Source organism: Eptesicus fuscus, chromosome 18 (genome assembly GCF_027574615.1).
Source record: "Eptesicus fuscus isolate TK198812 chromosome 18, DD_ASM_mEF_20220401, whole genome shotgun sequence".
NCBI classification, from domain to species: domain Eukaryota; kingdom Metazoa; phylum Chordata; class Mammalia; order Chiroptera; family Vespertilionidae; genus Eptesicus; species Eptesicus fuscus.
The window spans coordinates 41,236,382-41,258,513 of record NC_072490.1 but is presented as its reverse complement, the minus strand read 5'-3'; the positions used below and the strand labels follow the sequence as shown (position 1 = coordinate 41,258,513).

Below are 22,132 nucleotides of genomic sequence, written 5' to 3'. Positions count from 1 at the left end.
TGTTACTCAGGTGCGAGAGGCTCGCAGAGCCCCTAGTCCAGGAACTGGTCTGACCCCCACCCCACCCAGGACTTTGTGGGGTATGATTGGAGGATCCTAAGGATCCCCAAGCCAGCTGAATTCAAACTTGAGGCAACCATACACAGGAACTGGGTCACTAAGCTGTGTGCCCACAGATTCTAGCTCAGATTATTAGGTTTGTCTGATGAACAAATGGATGGTTGGATAGATGGATGGATGGTTGGATGGACGGATGGACAGTGGGCGGGTGGGTGGTTGGATGGCATTTACAATCCACTGCAGACTGTGCCAGCCCTGGAGGAATCTGCTTCTGAGTCACAGAAGGACCTCAGGACCTGACAGGAGCTCCTCAGCAAGGACCAGACTTTCCTCATGAACCTTTTGATCTCTGAATTGCACTCAGCCCTTCCCAACTTCTCAGAGACTCTTTGCTCCAGAGTTAATTTTTTTTTCATCATACATTTGACTTGCCCAAGTGTGATGCCAACCAGCCCTGTCCTTCAGCCGCATTGCTGGGGAGGCCCAGGAAGCTGCCTTCCTAGGAGCCAGCCCTTCCTTTGAGCTGCCTCAGGTCCCGGCTGGTGTTCCCCAGAGCAGGGGCTGAGAGAGGCATCCACAGGCTGGCAGCGATCTGGATTCCACCGTGTCCTCTATTGTCACAGCCCTCCCTCAGGCCTAGCTCTGTTCTCCGCTCCAGATGCCAGGCGAGTTGGGCCAGCCACTCAGAACAGGGAAGGGACAATGTAGTCGCTGTGGACTCCATCAATCACCCCTTGGCCGTTGTTGTGGACGAACCAGCAGCCCACATGTGTGCCATTATGGACATCCTTCCTGTAGTCTTTCTGGTAGCCCCTGGAGAAAGGAGAGAGATGCTGTGATACACAGGGTAGACAAGATGGCTGCTTTGCTCATGGACCAAGGTTGGAAAAGGGTGTGATGTTGCCAAGTACATGATTCTCTGGCCAAGAACGAGGTTGCATAGTTACTCCTTCTAGGGGACTGAGTGTGGCCTTTCCCTGGTTTGGAGAGACCAAGAGGGGGCCAAGACCCCAGAGGGAAATGGGGGCACCCCACAGAAGACCAATGTGTGTGGGCAGAGAGGGCTCTTTCCTCCTGGCTTGGTAGTGGGCAGGGTGAGGGTGTCAGTTGGGTCCCCTCACCTGGTGACTGCCAGCAGATGTTGCTTCACCAGCATTGTGGCATGTATCTTTGAGGGCTCATTGCCTGGGTTGAAGTCAGACACTTTAAAAGCAAGGGGGCGGAAGAATTGTCCTGGAAAGAAAAACATTTACACTGTCAGCCCCTGCCATCGCCCAGGTAGCATGGCCACTGGCCTTCCAGGTTAAGGCAAGAGATGAGTGGGGTGCTGTGTGCTGGGCACGGAGTGGCTAGGTTGGCCTTGCACATGGCTTTTCCCTCTGCCCTGCACAGCCTGAAGCTTGACCATTCCATACCCAGCAGCCCGTGTGACTTTGTTGACATCTTGCCACTGTCCAGCACGTAGAAGCCCAGATAGTTAAGGTGGACGGGATGTTTCTTCCACACCTGGTGCAGAACCACCTTAAAGGCAATCCCTTTTCCAAAGGAGACCACCAGAGCCTCCCTGCTGATCTTCACAGAGAACCTAGGGGAGAAGAGGAGGACAGCAGGGTCACAGTGGCCATGACACCAGGCATCTGAATCAAGGACATCCTGGCAGAGCCCACCCTGTGCATGGCACCTGAGAACACACAGACTCCAGGAACTAGCTCAGGGCTGCTGGAGGAAAGACATGTCATGCATGCCAACTCTGCCTCCAGTGAATGCATTCTTGCTCCTCTGTCAGCAGGAAAGGGGCTGTCCTCAGAATCTGGTGGCCTGGGATCCAGTCCCAGCTCAGCCACTAGCTTCCTGGGTAGGTTCTTCCCCATCTCTGAGCCTCTGTGGGAGTAACACTCCCGCCCTGCATACGAGGTTCTGGGTAATCTAAAGACATAGGAGAGGCTGAGCAGTTTGGGAACTAATAAATTCAGCCAGAGAAGATGCAAATAGGATTCTTGTTTTTACCAGATTGCCACGTCTACCTGATCCTTGGGTCCATGTTGCCTTTCCCTCAAGGTCAGCCCTGTGAACTGTCCAGCTACCAATTCTGGTTCTCACAGGGACCCTAGGCGTTGGCTCAGGTCTCCCATGGTCACCCACCCCCAGGTCAGGGGCTGAACTCTGAGGCCATCTGTCTTCCCTGTAACCCCATATGGGTCTTCTGTCTTCAGATTTCTACAAATTCTTCAAGCCTCCTTCAATCGAGTCCTGGTACGGGGCCTTACCTTTCCGAGGTGACCGTGACTGTATCCAGCCAGCTGAAAGTACTCCGTGCAGCCCCATTCTGCAGAGTAATCTTCTCTGTGGTCACCTCTATCCGGAAGTCCATCGGAGCGTTGACAATGCCCACTTTGCCAAGGTAAGTCTTTCTGTTCTTAGAGTTAGAGCTGTTTCCCTTGTCACCAATGATCTGCCCATTTACTGTTAAGCCTGCCAGGGGCAAGGGGCAGTAAGAGACCAGCAAGATCTTCTGATCAGCTGGCCATTCAGGATGTGCCTTTCCCCTCAGCCAGACTTGCTGTGAGGTAGCCGAGTGGGGGTCCCCAGAAGAGGAGGACAGAAGAGACCAGAACTTCACAGTTAACCCATCTGTTCCTGGACACTCTTGGGTCATGCTGTTGGCTGAGGGCCCACAGTGTAGACTGTCTCTTTGCCTGGGCCAGGAAGTATTATTGTTCAGAGGAAAACTATTCCCCAGCTGTAGGCTGAGTCCTGCCTGCAGGGCCAGCCTACCCTTAACTCTAACCCTCTCCCCAACACACTGGTCTTTGGGAACCTGGCTAGCCTGTGGTTCTGGAAAGCCTTCTCCAGCATGTAATCTACATAGAAAGATAGAAGCGTTGTGGGCGGAGTGAGGACCTGGTCCATGTGCCCACCCTGGAGGTCTCCAGGCCTTCCCAGAAAGACACGTGGCCCCAGCCCCACCCTGCAGCCCCCACCTGTAACGGGATCCTGAATGAGGCGCAGCACTGTGCCTGGTTCTTCATCAATGTTGAAGCAGATGGCATCCTTGTTCCCTCGGACTTGGATGATGAAGTGGGGGTCCCCATCCACTGAGGGCACATGAGAGAAAGGGCTAGGTGCTGGGGCCTCACCCTCTGGCCTCTGTGGGATGGACTCCTAGACAGGCAGGAGGCACTGGGCCCTGGGCCCTGAGCCTTGCTCCCGGACGAGCCGGGGAACTCACCATAATAGTAGGGGTTAGAAGGAGGCTGGTAGCTGGCTGTGGACACAAAGGGAGAGAGGGCTGAACTAAACAAGCAGGCCTGGGGAGGCACCAGGACCCCACCCAGAGTTTGGTTCATACCCCACCCTTTCCTGCTTCCTAATGCTCTCAACACCCACCCACCCCCATCTCCTCAGGATCCAACCATCTGCCTGCCCCAGGGAGCTGATTTAGGAAGACTCCAGGGGGATGCGCAGGGCTGTCCTGGGGCAGGGGACTGTGGCCGCGGTGTATACTCACTCTGGTAAGCCATGGCAGGGGCCACTGAAAAAAGAAGCCAAAGGGCAGTCGTGAGCGGGGGCCTCGGGTGCCCTGTTCCCAACACCTGTGCCTTTTCTCTGTCTTGGGGCTACCAGTGCCCAGTGAAACCCCAGCACTGACAGACAGAGGGTGGGGATGTGAGCCTTAGCTTAGGCCAGTGGTCGGCAAACTCAGTCAACAGAGTCAAATAACAACAGTACAACGATTGAAATTTCTTTTGAGAGCCAAATTTTTTAAACTTAAACTATATAGGTAGGTACGTTGTTATTAACTTAATTAGGGAACTCCTAAGCTGGCCTTTGCTAAAAACTCAAGGGGCCAAAGAGCCGCATGTGCCTCATGAGCCGCAGTTTGCCGACCACTGGCTTAGGCAATAGAAATGGGGGCATGCCCAGGAACTTCTTTCTAGGACTGGCAGTGATATGGGTGTGATTTTAAGGCCAAGGGCGGGGCACTTTGATAAGGCTGAAATGAATGCCATCAGAAGGTCAGCTTCTCTGTCATGAGTAATGCTCACAGCAGATCCTGTCTGCCACTCTTGAACTCCTGCCCCATCCCTTGTTGGGGTGGGATGTGGCTTACAGCTGTCCTTGATAGTAACACACACACACACACACACACACACACACCATAAGCACATACATACCAGTGATGTACATTTGACAGGGCTGTTCGAAGGGGAAAGCTGGATAGAACAACCTGTATTGATGGAGGTGGGGCAGGCAGAGGCTGGGGTAGCTCTGCCTGGTGGTGATGGGCTTGTGAGGGGTGAGGCTCCAATTTTATGATGAGAGACACACAGGGTACAGTGAATTCCAGCTCAGGCACTGCAACCAGGCTGCCTGACCCAAATCCCCGGCTCAGCCACCTTTGGACAGAGTCCCTGGTCACACAGACCTAACTTCTGTTACTCAGTTTCCTCACAGTAAAATGAGAACCTTACTGAGAGGGTTGCCATGGGACACATGGAGTATGAGTGCCCGATGTGGGACATGCTCATTTTGCAGGCCACTAATACTCTCGTATGGACTGTCCCTCCTTGGACAGAGGAAGCCATCTCCAGTCAACGGACAAGGGCCCTGGTGCTCAGAGAGGGCAGACCTTGGTCCAAAGTTGCTCATGGGTGGGCAGTGGAGCTGGGACCTGAGTCCAGGCGTGCTTGGAAAGGCCTCCTGGGCTCTCTGTCATCTCCCTCCCGGGACGCCCACCCAGCTGCTGGCTGAAGCTCACCTGATTCCTGAGGCCCTGTGAGGGAAGAAGGGGAGAGATGCGTTAGCAGCCACAGAGTCCTGGGGTCGGGGCCAATGTGATCAATATGCTGCCTGTCCAACCAGCCCCAGGCTGTGGGCCTCCCAGCAGCCAGCTGTGCTCCCGCAACCAGGAGCTCCTGGCCTGGCCTGGGCCAGCTCTTTGCCTCCCTTTCCCCCCAATGCCCACACCCCCAGCCCGTGTGGCCAGTTGTGGGGATACTCAGGGCTGCCCTCTTGGGGTATGGTGAGCAGGCCTGGTCCCAGCCTCCAGCTCTCAGAGCCTCTTCCTCTCGCCATCTCCAGGCACGTGCTCGGGGCCTAGCTTTAAGGCTGGGAGTGCTTCTTCCTATGTATCTGAGCCCTTCCATGTTGCAGCCTAAGTCCCTCTCCCAGAAGTGACCCTGGGCAGGGGACTCACTTCTGTACTCATATCCCTTGAGAGACTCAGAGGATCCTGATCATGATCACCCCATCTCCCACTGTCCCTGCTGATGGCTTCACTCCCTCCAAACATGCTCCCCAGCGCTTGGCCAGCTTTCCTTCAGTGCCCCGGGGCCTGCTCCTCTACAGTGGGGCTGGGTCTCCCCAGCCTGGCCCACTCCTCTCAGGACACCCAAGGCCCGGCCCTAGAGGAAGGCCTCCAAGTTCTGGTCTTCACTCCCCATGCCCACCTTCCCCAGGCTTGTCAGCAATAGCCATCTGGTTGTCACTGTCCTCAGGCTTGGTCACCACCATGGACGTCAGTGGAGTCACAAAGTGGTACTTGAGGGACAGGTCCAGGGCCTGGGCTGTGAGGTTCTCCTTCTCGGTACCATGGGCGTTCTTGCTGTTGGGAGGGGTGTGGCGAGAGGGTTAGCCTGGAGCTAAGCTCCCTGCCCATCTTTCCTGCTCTGACACCCAGCACCAGGCCAGGAGCCCCAGTGGCAGCCCAGGACCCCCTATGCGCAGGACGGAGCCTGCTAGTGCTCAGAAAAACCTGGTTCAGCAGCTCCCTGGGACAGATGGACAGGCTGTGCTTTCTCTCTGAGGGGGCCTCCATTTCCCCAGCTCTCCCATCTAATGAAAGATAATATGCAAATTGACCATCATTCCAACACATGATGGTCGCCCCATGTGCTCAAAGATGGCCACCCCCATGTGGTCAAAGATGGCCGCCATAAGATGTCCAGCAGGAGAGGGCAGTTGTGGGCGATCAGGCCAGTAGGGGAGGGTGGTTGTGGGTGATCAGGCCATCAGGGGAGGGCGGTTGGGAGCAATCAGGCCAGCTGGGGTGGGCAGTTGGGGTCAACCGGGCTAGAAGAGGAGGGCAGTTGGGGGCTCTGTGAGGGTTGGTCCTGGGTCACCGTTTGTCCAGCAGCTGCTCAATGGTGAGGTAGGCCCAGAGCCGCTCAATGTAGCTCCCGAAAATGTAGTCCTGCTCCTGCAGGGCCTTCTCCATCTCCTTCAAGTCCACCTCCTCTGTGAAGGTCAGGTCAGTGAGCGCCTGGGGCAGGGGTGGGAGAAGGTGAGAGGCGTAAGGAATGGAGGCCTGAAGCCAGGTGGCCCGGTTCAGGGGCGGCCACTGCTGGACCGTCAGCCTGTAGGCACCGGCTCCATCATTGCTTGATCTCCCATTCCCAGCCCATATCCAGGCCCAGCCCAGCTTACCCCGTGGCCCTTCACATCTGCCTTAAAGTTGTTCATGTCCTCGTCCACCAGGCGCCCAGCCACCACGATCTCAGAGCCATCATAGAGGTGCTGGTAAGTGTTCTGGGTCAGGTCCAGGATAGCGTTCTCAGGGTACTCCACCTCCACTCCCGTCAGCAGCGGGTTGGCCACCTCCTCATAGAAGCCCTGGAGTCCAGAGAGGGGACCTGGTCATCTCAGGCCACCAGGACAGCGGGCCCAGAAAGGAGTGTGGGAGGGATCTCACTGACGCCTCCGAAGATTGTTGAGTCCCACAGGCTGGGCTGAGCCTGGCCCGATCTCCACTTCTACATGGCCCTGGCTGTGCCCTTCAGTGAGTGGGAGCCCCTCTGCCTCCCCTACCTCATCCCATCCAACCCTTCACACCCAGAAAAATACAAGCGTTCTTGCACTTAGAAAGCACTCATGAAATGTTTGTTGGCATGAAGGGAAGGAGGGGAGAAGGGCAGGAGGAGAGGCTGGCTAGAGAAGGTGTCGGGTGGGAGCAGGTGGGGATGGAGGCCCAGGGGTCCACGGCAGAGGGGGAGATGCAGGCAGCTGGCCCAGGAAGGGTTGGCGTTTCCAGACTTAGCGAAAAGTAGAGGACATGTTGTTAAATTGGAATGTCAGATAAACAAGAAGTTAATTTTTGTTATAAGTATGTCTGTTATGGGCTGAATTGTGTACCCCCAAAATACCTAAAATATATACTTAAATGCCTTAATCCCAGTCCCTCAAGATGTGACCTTGTTTGGGGACAGGGTCTTTACAGAGGTAACCAATTCAAAATGAGGTCATTGGCATGGACCCCAATCCAATGTGACAGGTGTCCTTATTGAAAAGGGGACAGACACACACAGGGGAGAGGATGGGAAGAGACAAGGAGAAGCCATGGAGAGAGGCCTGGCATATCCCCCTCGGGGCCCTCAGAGGAACCAACTCTGCCGACACCTTCATCTTGGACTTCTAGCTTCCAGAACTGTGGGATAGTACATTTCTGCTGTAAGCCTCTCGGTTTGTAGCACTTTGTCCTAGCAGCCCCAGCAAACTAATGCAGTGTCCTATGCAATCTTTAGGGCAGACTTAACACTAAAAAAAGTACTTTTTTCCCCCAGAAATTCTTATTTAACCGATGTCCTATATTTGCACTGGCAATCCTATGGAGGAACCTCTTCCGTGCAGTCCGATGACCACGTAGAACCATTAATGATGGGTAAGAACCAGAGGTAGATTTCAATTAAGAGGAAGTTCTTTCCTATTATTGAAATGACCACCCAATGGCACAGCTCCCTGAGGAAGGAGTGAGCCCCTCATTCCTGGATGGGGGCAAGACAAGGCATACCTGCAGCTGCAAGTTGGCATCGGAATCCTCATAAATGCGCCGGGCGAACCCATCGTTCTCCAGGGCCAAGCTTTCCAGGAAGTTATAATTCAGATTGTTGCCAAAGCCCAGGGTGTATAAGGGGAACCTGCCTCCAATGGCACTCAGCACGTTCTCCTGTATCTTAGCGGGTCTGCTCTCACCTGCAGGATAAAGGGGTGTTCACACTCTAGCCACCACCCGGACAACTGTCTGGACCCGCTCTGTCTGAGGAGATCTGACTCCTGCATGTGCAGCGCGGGTGGCATCATGGCCTGGAGCCTTTGTCCGGCCAGAGGGTGAGCAGCCCTGGCAGGGGGAGGCAGGTCCCTGACCTCGAGGGGCTCACAGTCAGGAGCCCTGGGGAGAGCTGCCCAAGGTCTTGCAGCAAGCGGGCTACAGAGCCAGGAGGGGCAGCCATGCACTGCGGTTCTGATATAGAGCCATGGCCCCCTGCCTCACCAACATTGGCGTCCCCGTCAGTCAGCATGATGACGATGGAGGTGCTCCTCTCCGGCACTCTGTGCTCCTCCCGGGCCTTGTTCAGCATGCTGATGCCTGTCAGCAGCCCGTCGTTCATGCTGGTGCCTGGCACACAGAGAGCACCGTGGGAGTGGGTCCTCAGGGGACCACCATGGAGGAGGGGGTCTGCTCATGTGCACAAGTACTCTGTCTGCCAGTACGTGGTGGTACTCAGTAAATACTGCCTAGTGAGTGAAGAATGAATGGTTTACCCTTTCAAATGGGGTAAAACCTGCCTCTCAGGGTTGCTGTAGGGATAGAAGCACCTGGTGATGGTAAAAACAATTTGGGAAACAGTCAGGTGGACTGCCACCCCTTCACTGGGAGGAGAGGGGAGCAGGAAAGACATCACTTGTGATTTTCCGTAAGAAACGACCAACAGTAAGGTTCTCTGTGGCCTTATCTTGCTGAGAGTTGCGGTATAGAAACAGACAGATGGATTTTCTTGGACCCTGCGATCAAGCCTGAGGATCCCAATCCACTCCCAACTCAACCCATAGCCAGGGTCTGCTGCCTGGCCAGCAAACCTGACCCCAGGGAGGAGGGAAGCAGGCTGCTCAGGCAGAGGGAGGGGCAGTGAGAACGTTGCTCTCCCCTCTCTTCTGACCTCCGTTTGCTCTCATGTTCTTCACAAACTCCCTGGCCTCCTGGATGTTCTCAGGAGTGGCTTGAACTAAAGTGTCTTTCCAAGTGGTCACATCTCCACGGAACAGGATGAAGTTCAGGTAGTCCTCCTCTTTTATATCCTCCAGGATTTTGAGGAGGGCATCCCTTGTCTGGGAAAGAGAAAGACAGGCAGACAAGAAGCTGGGAGAGGGAGCCACAGACAGCCTGGTGTCTTCGCAGCTGGGGCTGGCAGTGGGGCCTCTGCCGCCTGCAACAATGGGGTGGACATTGGTGCCCCTTTTATCCTTTTCTCCTTCCTCCTCTTTCACTGGAAACATCAGCTTTCTCCACTTTAAAAAAACAGAAGACTGTCGCCCAGCCTGGATGGTGCGGTTGGTTGGAGTGTTGTCCCGTGCACCAAAGAGGTTGTAGGTTTGATTTCTGGTCAGGGCAAATACCTAGGTTGCAGGTTCAATCTCCAGTTGTTGCACCTACAGGAGGTGACCGATTTATGTTTCTCTTGCACATCGATGTTTCTCTCGCCCCGCCTTCCCCTCTCTCTATAAATCTATAAACATATCCTTGGGTGAGGATTTTTTTTTAATATCTACCCCCCATCTCACCACCACTTCTCAACCCCACTTGCACGGAAGAGAGTACCTGCTCTATTTTCCGGCCAGACATGGAGCCGCTGACATCAATCACGAAGACCACATTCTTAGGCACCACAGGAAGGCCTTGAGGGGCAAAGAAGTGCACAAAGTAGCCATTGACTATCTGGAAAGGGGAGAGAGAGACTAGAGGTCATGTCCATGAAGCAACCACACGGTGGCTACTCTTGCAAATAAAAGCTGACATTTAGCAGGGCGAGAAGAAGATGTCCGATTTGGGTAAGTGTGCCACACAGGTTCTGGGCCGCCTGCCACCCCCATGCCCTGCAAGAAACATGGCCTTGGACCCAGTATCCAGGGGGATGGCCCTAGATGCAGCTGCGGCCCCTCCCGCACCAGCCCTCACTCCACTGTGACGCGGAATCCACCAGCCTGATGAAGCCAGTAGGGACGTACCTGCACGTTGGCTGGAGACTCTCTGTTCACATCGTAGGTTATGATGAAGTCTCCGTTGAGGAGCGTGTCTCCACAGGTTGGGCATGAACGCTGTTGGTCCAAGCTGGGCTTGAAGGACACATGGCCCTGAGGGGGGGAGATGGAGGGTCTTGCTCAGCTTGTCCAGGCACTGCCCACTGCAGACCTCAGCCCATGGGTGCCTTGGGGGCCGAGGCACAGTCCTCAGAGGGAGAAGCCCAGGGGTGGGCACCCGGCAGTCCTGCCACCACCCAGCATACACTGGACTTCCTGAGCACTTCTCTCTCCTCGGAGATCAGGGGCAACTTGGAGGACAGTGGCCTTATCTGACTCAGCCTTTGTCTTTCTCTGTGAAGCTAAGTCGCTGTGTTCAGCCTGCTTGGACTGAGAAGCCACTTACGGAGGGGAGCTTTCCACCGTGAAAAGGAACTTCATGTTGGGTGGTATGTGTTGGTGCCCAGAGGAGGAGGAGGGGAAAGGGAGCAAAGCAGGGAGGTGGGAGAGGGCACTGCCCTGCAGAAGCCAGCAGCCCTCTGAGTGTGTGCTCCTTGGGCCTCGCCCTAGAAGTCCTGAGTGACTTAGGTTTGCTCTTCATGTAAACATGCATGCATCCACAGCCCATGGTCAGCAAGTCCCTGGAATAGTAGGGGCCTTGGGGATCACAGTCAACCACTAGCACCAAGAATAAAGTTCCCGTTCAACTTCCACCCCCTCAATGTGGAGTGAGCAGGTCTGACTGCCTCTGGCCTCAGTCTCCTTATCTGTAAAACAGGGGCAGTACCCTGTCCTGCCTACCTCCCAAGGGAGAATGAGACTGGGCTTTATAAATGGTCCCGCCCCCCCCCCCCACCACACACAGACACACACATACAAGTTCCAGCACAAGCACTTTGAGGTAATCAAGCACCCCTACTGGCCCTGCTGAAACTGGGGGACAGGATGAGGGGTTGGGGAAGGGCTGCTGGGGCATGTCAGTTCCTCCAGAAGGTCGTCCTCAGCAAGCAGCCCCCTGCCTCCAGCATGCCCACCCCTGACCCAGGTGGCCAGGGAGACAGTGATGGCAGCAGAGAGACACACGTTCACTAGCATCAGCCAAGCCCTAGGGCTCAGACTGGTCCTGCTAGGGTCTGAGTTCCTGCCCCTGCCCCTGCCCCCCAGGCCTGAGAGGCATCTATACCACCTTTTTCCCTGAGAAGGACTTGGTGAGGGCGCTTCCCAGCAGGTCATTGGTGATGAATGAGGCCTCAGCATCCAGCATGCTAATGCCCTGGGGCTCAAAGATGTCTACCTGGATCTGCAATGTGCAAAGGTAAGGAGATGTTACTCAGTGACAGTACACAGGCCAACCTCTAGGACAGGGCCCACAGAGATGGGTCAGTGATGGTGCAGGGACCAGCTTCTAGCACAACTCTGTGACAGCCACACCTGGAGTCTCCCAAAGAAAATGACCCAAAGGGCCCGTGAAGGGTACTCTAACCCCAAAGCTCTCCAATGGCCTGCCAGATGGTGTCCAATTTCCACCATGAAAACATTTCAGATCTGATGTAGGTAGAGCACCATTATAACCAGTTACCAGCTATGCAGAGACACTTTGTGATGTTGCCCCAAGGGCCCAGCATCCAAAGACCTGGGTGAGTCCAGCCCAGCCTCCTCCTCCCCTTGGCCCAGTTGCTATGGCCAGAGCCATTGTAATTCCCCCAAGCTTCCTCAACCCCAAGTGGTGAGGCCTGGACTTCTGTGACCTTGACCTTGCTCCGAAGTCCACCCCAGGGGCCCTTCCCCAACCTCCCATCCTGGGCCCACAGTTTCAGCAGGGCCTGCAGAGGTGTTTGATTACCTCAAAGTCCTTGACCAGTTGTTTGGGCTGGACCTTAAGATACATCTCGTACTTGCCCTTGTTCCTCTTCAGCAGCTCTTCGTAGGTCAGCTCAAACGTGACGTTGCTGCCCGCAGCCACATTGACTGACACCGTGAATTTCTCCAACTTCCGCCCAGAGGCCCTGAATGGGGTGCAAGACAGCTATTGCCCCACAGACTGCACAACCCCACCCATCCTGAGCCTTGGGTTCAAGTCAGCCCCTGGGGGGAGACACCTACTCACTCTAAGCCTCATTTACCTCAACATCAAAATGGAATAATGTGAGAATTACGAACACATTTTGCAATAATAATGATAATAATAACTGCTGCTGTTGTTGTTTGCATCCGTTACAGACCATTCTCCCCAAGGCCTGGGGCTCCATACTTACTTGACCAAACCAGCTGTCTTGCCCTGGGACACAGCCTTTTCATACTGCTTCTTGGCGACTTCCTTCTCCTTGACATTACCAGGGTAGGTAACACCGTCGATGGTCCTGCAGGGAAAGAGTTGGGGGGCTCATGCTGGGCCAGACTCCCCTCCAGAGCCCAGAGCCAGCAGCCATGGGGACACCCACAGCGTGAAGTTGGTGATGAAAGCGGTCTTGGGCAGCTCCACGTCAAAGGAAACCTCCTTGGCGACATCTGCCCGGTTGACGGCCCTCGTGGTGACAACATTGTGAGCAAAGCGGGAGGTCACCTTGCAGCTGACCTTGGTACTGTAGACCTCAATGTCGTCAGCCTTCTGTGGGAGAGGGGATGGTGATCAGTGGTGACCTGCCAACCAGGGGCCTGGAAAGGAGGTCTTCAAACTGGCCTCTCCCCTTCCAAACTCCCTTTACAGATTCCAAAGGCCCTGCCTGGGAAGCGTCCCAGTCTCTCCTGGTGGCCTCCTCCATCCCCTGTTCAGTTGGCCACCACTGTCCTGATGACAGGCGCCTGGCAGTCATGGTGGCCCTGGCATGCGCGGGCCTTCCTGAGCACCTCTCTCCCCTCGGAGTCCAGGGCCTGCTTGGAGGGCAGAGGCCTTGTCTGATTCAGCCTTTGTTTCTCCCTGTTCACTGGGCCCCACAGGTTCCTTAGCTCAGCCTACCTCGTTCCTCAGCAGCAAGAAGTCACTTAGGAAGGGGAGTTTTGCACCATGAGAAGGAACTTCACATTATGCCAAGAGGAGAGGGCGAGGGGAGGGAGCAAGCCAGGGAGCAGGGAGGGTGAACTGAGGGAGGCTCTAGGGAGATGTCTGGGTTAAACATGGCCTCCTTAACCCTGTAATCTGTTTCCATGCAGCCTGTAGCCAGGGAGATCTTGTACAAAACAAATCTGACCCTGTTTCCTCCCTCTTAAAACCTTCCCGTGTTCCTCATTGCCCTCAGGGCAGTGTTCCCCATGCTCTGAAGTCCTCCAGGCGGGTCCTATCACCTCCACTATGGTGCTCCAGCCAAGCCAGGTCTCTGCCCTCTGACCCCAGGGGTGGGGGGTCAGAGACCTGTCCCAGCTCTTCCTGCTCACCTTTCACACTTGCATTGAGAAAGCTCGCCCTCTACCTCCTACTGTGCCCTTTGGTGATTGTGTGATTCTACCTCCCCAATAGGCACTTATTTCCTGTGCTGACAAGAGAGTGTGGGGCAGGACGTCATGCCCCCAGTGTTCTCTTTCCCGGGGGCCGGGGGGAGGGTGAACTGAGGGAGGCTCTAGTGCAGTGGTTCTCAACCTTCCTAACGCCGCGACCTTTTAATACAGTTCCTCATGTTGTGGTGACCCCCAACCATAAAACTGTTTTCATTGCTACTTCATAAATCTAATTTTGCTATTGTTATGAATCGTAATGTAAATATCTGTGTTTTCTGATGGTCTTAGGCGACCCCTGTGAAAGGGTCATTCTACCCCCAAAGGGGTCGGACACACAGGTTGAGAACCGCTGCTCTAGGGAATCGTCTGGGTTAAATGTGGATGTGAAGATGCTTTGTGAAGGTGTGACAGGGCCTTTCACTGCCCACCCAGTACCAGCAACTGCTTGGGAAGTGTTTGTGGAAGGAAGGACAGTGCAATGGCCATCCTGGACTGCATTTGGAGAGGTCAGGGGGCATGGTTCTATGCCACTCTTTCCTGGGGGTCGTGAGTCACATGGGCGTCTGCCAGGGTAGGGGCTGTGAGCTGTGTGTCAGCTGTGCCGGACCTGTGCTATGGCCCAACTCTTCAGCTGTTGGGCAACCAGGTCCACCCTGCCTCCCTCACCATGCCTCCGCCCTGGTGAAAGTCCTCACCTTTTCCACGATGCTGCGTTTCTGGAAAAGCAAAGACAAACACACTGTCAGGTCAAGGCCAAGGCCACTGTGGCTGGGGGTCAGGTTCTTGGCAGACACCAGGGTTCAGTGGTGACCCCCACATACACCTTGAAGGGCCTCTGGATGTAGGACCCACCTGGAGCCAAGGTCAAAGGAGGAAGGGCTCTGAATAGATGGGGAAACTGAGATCCGGAGAGAGCAGGTCTCAGGCTACCCAGAGGAGAGGACAGGGCTTTTCCCTGCTGCACAGACCTTGGCGCACTCTGCCTGTCCCTGCACCGGGTCCATGAGGCCTCCCCCAGAGCACCCCGCACCATGCACACCACAGGCTCAGCCCAGCCCTTCCTAGGCGCCTCTGCCCTTTTCTCAGAGGTGGACCTGCACAGCTGCTCAGTGAGGTGAGCAGTTCGTGGTGTATCACCCATTTGACAGGTGGGGAAACAGAGGCCCAGGGAGATTTAAGAGCCTTGCCCAGAATCAAAGGGTAAGTTTGGAGCCCAGTCCTCCCAAATCCCAGCCTTGTCCCCTGCAGCTCACGACCCCGCCCTCCTCCTCCCCCTCACACATGTGGAGGGCCACCCAGACTGGGACTTCTACCCTGTGATGGACCCAGATTGTAAAGAGAGGGCAGACTTACCTCAAGTGGCCGGGAGGGGCTTCTTGGGAAGCCAAAGACCACCGAGGTGGAGAGCAGGGCCACGATGAGGCAGGGCCACCGAGCAGACGCCATCGCTGAGCTTCTAGGCCTGGCCCGCGCTCTTTATATGAGCCAGCTGACCGGTGGGGTCAGTGACCTCCAGCAGTGCGGGAGGAGAGGGAGGCGGAGGCTGTCCGGGAAGCCAGCATTTGGATGGAGCAACAGGGTCTGGATTTGCCTGAACCAAAGGGGCCCCACGGTTATTGTCAACAGCGTGTGAACTTCACTCCCAGGGGCTGGGGGACATGGAGGCCTGGTGTAAGCGGAAGCTGTGTGCTGGCAAATGGGCCCTGGGACTCCCTGGGTGGGGACAATGGTGACAAGGTGTGGAGTCACATTTAGAGCAAACAGCCTAAATCTCTCAGCCTCGTTGGCTCTTACCCGCACTGCTGGCAGGGCCCCTGGATCGCAGCCACCCCCTGCTCAAGGCGGCCAGGGCCCAGAACCAGACCCCTCACTCTAAGGCTCCCATTCCCATGGCTGCCGCCCTTGCTCATTATCCTTCTCTGGTTCTCATGGCCCAGGGAAAGGGTGAACCCCAAGTCCTGTGGCCCAGCTCTCTCTGTAACCTGGTTCCAACTTGCTTTTCTGCACTTTCTCTCCGCCCACTGGCATGCCCTCCCCTAGTCTGCACATCGCTTCTCTCATCTCTGCCCCTGTGCCCTCCTCCGGAGCCTTCCTCTTTCATCCCCTGGCTGACCACAGGCAGCTTGCTGCATCGGAACTCTGTGTTGAGGTTTGCATGTTGAGGACTGATTCCGGCCTCTAGACTCTGGGCTCCCGGAGGGCCAGGCCATGTCACATTCATCCCTGAGTTCCCAGGGCCTGGCCAGTGACTCAGCTGCCTTCAGTTTCTTAAAGAGTCATTTCCCGCCCTGGCAGGGGGGCTCAGTTGGTTGGAGCATCATCCATACACCAAAGACTGTGGGTTCAGTTCCGGTCAGGGCACATACCTGGGTTGCAGGTTTGATCCCCAGTGGGGGCACGTGCAGGAGATAACAGATCAATATATCCCTCTCTCTTGTTCTCCCTTCCTCTCTCTGTGAAAATCACTGAAAACCTGTCCTCAGGTGAGGATTAAAAAAGAGAGAGAGAGAGAGTCATTTTCCAACAGTGTCCAGTGAGGCTGGAGGGCCGGTCTCCAGGACAACGGAAGCTTCGGAGGCAGGGTCTGGTCCCCTCCTAGTTGGAAACGAGACTCCTGGGCCTCACCAGGGCACTACCAGCTACTAGACCTTTCAGAGTGGCAACTATGAGCAAAGTGACCCATTAATCCTCCCACTTAGCCACTCTTTCTGTTTTTTTTTTTTATTTTAATATATTTTCATTGATTTCAGAGAGGAAGGGAGAGATAAAGAGAGAAAGAACTATCAATGATGAGTGAGAGAATCATTGATCCACTGCATGCTCCCTACTGGGGATCGAGCCTGCAATCTGGGCATGTGCCCTGACCGGGAATCGAACTGTGACATCCTGATTCATAGGTCGAGGCTCTACCACTGAGCCACACTTCCAGGCCCACTCAGCCACTCTTAATGGAGTTGACAAGGATGCCTGGGCACAGGGCAGCTAATTTATGGATTGTACCATGGCCTTGGCTGAAAGTTCTGCCCCTGACTGTGAGATGTGCAGAGACAGTTGACTGCTAGGAACAGAGAAACAGAGCGAGAAACCACCCCATCCCCCAATACTTTGCGTTTTGTGGGAGGGTCAACTTGAAATAGCAATCTGAGGTTGTTCAAGAGGCTCCTGAGGGACAGCTGGGCACTTGGAGGGACCTAAGGTCATCATGCAGAATTTAGACTTAGATACAACCTAAGAGACCCTGAGACTCGCCCATTTCCTTACTACAGGAGGGGGAAATGAGGCCCCAATCGGGCAGAGCCTTGCTCAGAGTGACCCCCAGCTGGCAGCCCTCGGCTCTCCCTGGAGAAGCCCGGGAAACTCCAGACAACAGATTGGTCTCTGGAACTCCATCGGCCGCCCCGCTGCCTGCCATGGAGGGCTCTGTGTTCCCTGGGCCTGGAGCAGCCACGGAACTCAGCGTTGGTGTTGTTGATGTGGGCCCTCGAGGGCCTCATTTGGAGTGGGAACTGAACAGAGAAAAAGCAGAAACCCTTTGGAAAGGAGTGAGTGGGGGCCTGTCCACGTTCACCCGAAGGGCCGGCAGCATCCTGAAGTATAGGTTCACCTCGCTCACTGCACCTGCACCCTTTGACATTGGGCTTTGCTGGGCAAAAGGCAAAGCCATGGAAAGGAAGGACCCTGGTGGAATATTCCATGAACCAGTATGGGAGCCAGAGAGCTGCTGTTCCTGGCCCCTGAAACCCCAGCTTCTGAGCACTGGCCGCCTCTGCCTTTGGGAAATATTATCTCGCTGTCAGAGGTTGCAAACCCCCCACGGGGGAATGGAGTGAAGGGTGGGGGCAGGAACTGTCTCCTGAGACCCTGAGTCCAGGGGGTGCAGCCTCCAGCTACTGGTAGCACTTCTTTCATACATTCACTTTAAGTGATGCTTTGGAATTTCTAGAGTCAAATCCCACAAGGCTGTGGCTACCAGTCGCCCACCAGACTGGAGTATTGATATGGGAGTAGTAAAGCACTCAGATGCTGATGCCACACAGCACGGTTCAAATCCCAGCTCTGCCCCTCAGAAGATGAGTGATTTTGGACAAATTACCTTACCTCAGTTTCCTTAGCTTTCAAGGAGCCTGATAAAAGCCCGCCCTAGTGCTGCTGGCAGCATGCATTGAGCTCATTCAACGAAGGCACCTAGAACAGTGCCTGGCTCCAGGAAGCACTGAGGCAGGAGTGGCTGTGGCTGGTCATTCCTGTACATGCTGCCAGAGTGTCATTTGGTCCCTGAACCTGTGTCAGGAGCTGTGGGGTACTCTCAGGGCATTCAGAGAGCAGGAGGCAGGTGCAGGGGAGAACAGGATGGGGTGCAGGCGAATGGATGTGGGTAACCTCCCAGCCTCCAGTTCTGCTGTGACCCCCCTCCCCCCCGGCAAGCCCTTCTGAGGGGCAGCATCTTGAATTGCCTCCCTGCCATTCTCCCTTCCAAAGAGCAGCCAGCCTGGAAGGGGCATAGTCTTATCTTTAATGGAAGTCATGGATGCTTTGACACAGGGAACCCCTTGAACAAGGAGGGATCACCCTCCTCCTAGGCAGGGCAGGTGTGCTGGTTAGGGGGCTCAGAAGATATCGGGGACGATGTAGTCAGTGTGAACACCATCGATCAGTCCGACCCCATTGTTGTGAACGAACCAGCAGGTCATCTCGGTCCCATGCCGGGGGTCCTTGCTGTAGTCTTTTTGCAAGCCCCTGGGGAGAGACAGGTCATCTGGGGTCACCTTGAGGATCCATCAGGGCTACCCCTCCCAGGAAGCCCACCCCACCCATGTGACACCAGGAGGATGGCTTGGACCAACGATGGGCAACGCCAAGGGCAGAGATGCTAGCAGAGCAGCCCACCCACCTGGTGACGGTAAGTCGTTGGTTCTTCACCACCATTGTGGCGTCTGTCTTTGTGGGGTCGGAGCCTGGGTGCAGGTCGGACACTTTATAATCAAAGGGGTGAAAGAATTGTCCTGGAAAGGCACAATGGAGGCAGCCGTTACTGGCTGGGAGCTTTTTTCATGCGTTGCACTTAGTAGGTGCTCACTGGAGATTTAAGAGTTCCTGGAATTTTTTCAAGAGCTTGACTGTTTCTCATAAATTTTGGCATCAAAGCCACTCATCTAGTTCACCTGCTGTAGAGAAGCAACTGTATTGTCAGCTGGTGACACCTCCTGTCTTTTTGGACCAGTTCCCGAGGAATCTGGCTGGGAGAGAGGGTTGGTGGGTAGGGGCCCCAGAGAACACTGTCTGCAGCAAGGCCACAGGAGAGGCACTGTGGCTGATGACCATCCCACCAGGGGCCTCTGGGCCCACTGGACCGTTCTGCTTGCTAACCGGGTCTTTCCCCATTTGCTCCCCTGCCTACCTACACTTTGGTTTCACTGTGCGTTTGCTTCATCAGAGCCTTTTTAAAAAATATTTTTATTGATTTCAGAGAGAGGAAGGGAGATTAGAGAGATAGAAACATCAATGATGAGAGAGAACCATTGATCAGCTGCCTCCGGATCGACCCTACTGGTGATTGAGCCTGCAACCCAAGTGTGTGCCCTTGACTGGCATCGAACCTGGGACCCCTCAGTCCTCAGGCCAATGAGGTATCCATTGAGCCAAACCATCTAGGGCAATCATCACAGCCTTTTTGAGGGGCAAGACCCTCACCAGGACAAGCCCTCTTTGGATCTCTGAGCCTTGGAAGTCATTTTGGAGGTGACCCTGATTGGATGCCCAACTTCAGAGGTGACCAGTCCACGGGCTTCAATGCCCCACCCCCACAGCTCTGTCCTCTGAATCTGGATGTCCCCAGCTATGGATGGACAGACAGACCAGTCTGTCTATGGGTAGATGCTGATGGAAAGGTGACTTCATGGGCATCTGATTTCTCTACCCCATTCCCACCCCAGAGCCCACAAGGTAAATCCTGGCAGTTTGGCAGGAAAGGGGCAAACCTAAGGGAACCCCTGCCGACAACCAGGGAGCAGGTCTTGGCATTCACCAAAAGCCTGTAATTCAGCCTCAAAGCGAGCGCCTTTCCCCTTTGCCCACTGTGCCCAAGCTCGAGCTTGGCCAGCCAGGCAGACAGTGTGAGGCCACAGCTCCCCGTCTGTGAAAAGGACAGACAGACTCAGGGTCGGGGGGTCAGGGGGTGATGCTTCGTCTGGAAGGCTTCCTGGATGAATGGGGCCTTGGATTGGCTAGAACTCAGTGAGCGGGGAGAGGTGGGCACGGGTCTCGGCCTGAAGGCCTGGGTTCTAAGGAGGCTCTGGTCTCGGCAAGGCTGGCTTGAGGGAGCCCCCATCAAGAAGAAGCGCCCCCCTGTGAAGGAGGAGGACCTGAAGAGGGCCCGAGGGAACCTGACCAAGAACCAGGCGATCAAGTCCAAGACCTACCAGGTCATGCAGGAGTGTGGTGAGTGTTCTCCGGGCTGGGGGACCAAGAGGGGGAGGGACGATGTGTGTCAGCAGGAGGGGGTGTAATGGGGGGAGGTTCTATGGGTCTTTTCTAAGAGTCCAGAGCTCATGGGTTCCCCACAAAAGAGGCTTTCCCTCACCAGGAGGCTGGGCTGGACCTCTGAACCTCCCCATCCTGCCCGCAGAGCAAGCCGGCGTTGCCGCACCATCTGTGTTCAGCCGAACCCGGACCGGCACTGAGACCGTCTTTGATAAGCCGAAAGCTGGGCCTGCCAAGAGTGTCTTTGGCTGAGAAGTACACACCACGCCACTTCCCTGGGCACTGCCAACACCTCGACACAGGAGTCTTTCCCAAGAACTCTTCCATGCCAGCACTCCCCCGCTCACCTGTTGCCTCTGGGACTGCCGCCCCTCCCCCCTCTCCTTGGCCCCTCAGCCCAGGAACTCTGCACCAGGCCCTGGGGAACACCAATAAAGAGGATGCCCGAGCGGCCCCGGCATTTGGAGAGTGTTGTGTGGAACTGGCATGGCCCCTTCGTGCAGGGTGGGGCGTGTTCTGTACCCGTCCATGTCTTTGGGAGGGACCTACATGATCCTGAGGTGCTATTGCCACTGCTCCATCCTAGAAAGAGCCTTGGGTGTGAGATCTGGTGCTGATCTGTGTGACCTCAGACCATTTCTCCTCTCCTGAGGCTCCGTTTCCCCTTGTATTTGACAGGAGAGTTGAGCTGAGGCCCATTGCACCAACCAGGCCACATGTACAGAGTGAAGCAGCTGGGGCCTGGGCTCCCCCTCCTGCTGCCTTCCACAGAAGCCAGCGAGATGCTTCTAAGGACCCCAAGGCTCTGCAAGAGCCAGAGACCTTGCAGGCCCCGCCCCCCTGAGCCCTTGTTCTGCCTCCTCACCATCTTGCATCCCTCCAAGACAAAGCCCTGTCAGGGTCCTGTGGCCAGAGGCAGTCTGCTTCCTGAGCTTCTCCCCGCTCTCCCAACTCCAGGTGAACCTCCCCTTACTACGCCCACAGCTCTGCCTGCGCCTTGGGAAGCCTGAGTTCTGGGCTTGTGTGAGATCCTTTCCTCTTGAATTCAGTGAGCAGGGAGAGGTGGCTGCAGTATCCCCTGTGTGCATGGAGCTCTCAGATTCAGGGGAGTACAGAGGCCCATCCAGCTGTGACAGCAAGACCACGCACAGTCCCGGGCTGGACTGGCAGGGCCTGGGCTCCCAGGCTTGGCTCAGGGCTGTGCCCCTAGGGAAGCCCTGCCTGTCCCCTGGGCAGGTGGAGCTGGCTGCTCTGAGCCTTTCCCACGCCCCGGCCTGGCCTGGCTCCTCATATAGCTGTTTCCAGGCTGGGCCTGTGTTCTCTGCCCTGAGGGAGCAGACCTTCTGTGGGGACAGGGCCTGGGCCAGCTCACTGGGCTCCTTGGGGAGGCTCTTCCCCAGCGTGTAGAAGGCAGTGTGTGCCGTGTGTAATGCCAATAGTGTCACATCCAAAGGGCGAGCGGTGCCGTTAGGCACAGAGATGAGGCTTCTGGCTGGAGTCCCCAGAAGGAAGGGGAGCAGCCACAGACAGCTCCAAAGTCCAGGCTGCCCTTCCCCAGGGCCAGATGCGACTGCCGCTGGCCAAGGCAGGGCTGATGGAGGACACCCCTTTCCAGGCCTCTGCAAGCCAGTCACTGCCCAGGGTCCCACGATAACTGCGCTTCTCTCTCCCCAGAGCTAGAGTCATGGAGTCCTCCTTCCCCAGCCCGGGATGTGGCACCTGGCCACACTTGTCTGCAGCATCTTTACCCCATCGGTGGCCACTGGCCCAGGGGCTAGGCTCTCCCCGAGCCACCAGGGACACACGCGCCAACTGTGATATTTATTTGTTTTACTGCTGTTGGTTTTAAGAGCGTTTCAACGTTAGCCCTGGCTGGTATGGCTCAGTTGGTTGGACAGTCGTCAAAAGGTGGTGGGTTCGATTCCCCGTGTGGGAGCCTGCAGGAGGCAGCCGGTACATGTTACTCTCCCACATCGATGTCTCTTTCTCTCTCCCACTCCCTCTCCTTCCCCCCTCCCTTTCTCCCTTTCATCCTTCCTCTCTCCCTCCTTCCCTCCTTCCATCCCTCTCTCCCTGCCTTCCTCTAAAACCAACATTTTTAATAAAAAGCATTTCAATTTTATTAAAGGAAAATCTAAAGTCATTGGTA

General features: G+C 55.6%; 2 protein-coding genes across 7 annotated transcripts; one reads left to right on the top strand and one right to left on the bottom strand.

Moving 5' to 3' along the window:
- Nucleotides 1-713: 713 nt before the first annotated feature.
- Nucleotides 714-14,949, bottom strand: LOC129152131 (inter-alpha-trypsin inhibitor heavy chain H3-like). Of its 6 annotated transcripts, none has more exons than XM_054729534.1 (22): nucleotides 14,857-14,949; nucleotides 14,199-14,219; nucleotides 12,513-12,679; nucleotides 12,327-12,431; nucleotides 11,915-12,077; nucleotides 11,258-11,371; nucleotides 10,060-10,185; nucleotides 9,653-9,769; nucleotides 8,994-9,162; nucleotides 8,327-8,452; nucleotides 7,847-8,028; nucleotides 6,487-6,672; nucleotides 6,183-6,322; nucleotides 5,511-5,665; nucleotides 4,749-4,766; nucleotides 3,569-3,592; nucleotides 3,290-3,325; nucleotides 3,042-3,155; nucleotides 2,328-2,532; nucleotides 1,476-1,645; nucleotides 1,182-1,293; nucleotides 714-873 (listed from the first exon to the last, which is right to left on the bottom strand). In XM_054729534.1, exons 1-22 carry the CDS (start codon nucleotides 14,947-14,949, stop codon nucleotides 744-746), a joined length of 2,673 nt encoding a protein of 890 aa, XP_054585509.1. In that variant the 3' UTR covers nucleotides 714-743. The 6 variants fall into 6 exon arrangements, with proteins under 6 accessions (XP_054585509.1, XP_054585507.1, XP_054585512.1 ...); XM_054729532.1 differs by having other exon boundaries at nucleotides 1,476-1,685; nucleotides 2,332-2,532; XM_054729537.1 differs by lacking the exon at nucleotides 6,487-6,672.
- Nucleotides 14,950-19,706: 4,757 nt separating this feature from the next.
- Nucleotides 19,707-20,379, top strand: LOC129147166 (musculoskeletal embryonic nuclear protein 1-like). Its single transcript, XM_054708157.1, has 2 exons — nucleotides 19,707-19,941; nucleotides 20,129-20,379. The coding sequence occupies exons 1-2, from the start codon at nucleotides 19,707-19,709 to the stop codon at nucleotides 20,233-20,235; spliced, it is 342 nt and encodes a 113-aa protein (XP_054564132.1). The 3' UTR covers nucleotides 20,236-20,379.
- The last annotated feature ends 1,753 nt before the right edge of the window (nucleotides 20,380-22,132 follow it).

Bases quoted from the DNA above. Each gene is read 5' to 3' on its own strand.
- LOC129152131 (XM_054729532.1), bottom strand. From the start codon at position 14,949: ATGGCGTCTGCTCGGTGGCCCTGCCTCATCGTGGCCCTGCTCTCCACC. The intron at 8,453-8,993 runs GTCAGAAGAGAG...TCTGTGTGCCAG, and splicing joins GAACATGAGAGCAAACGGAG to GCACCAGCATGAACGACGGG. The intron at 8,029-8,326 runs GTGAGGCAGGGG...TTTATCCTGCAG, and splicing joins TGACGGGGACGCCAATGTTG to GTGAGAGCAGACCCGCTAAG.
- LOC129147166 (XM_054708157.1), top strand. From the start codon at position 19,707: ATGAATGGGGCCTTGGATTGGCTAGAACTCAGTGAGCGGGGAGAGGTG. The intron at 19,942-20,128 runs GTGAGTGTTCTC...TCCTGCCCGCAG, and splicing joins CCAGGTCATGCAGGAGTGTG to AGCAAGCCGGCGTTGCCGCA.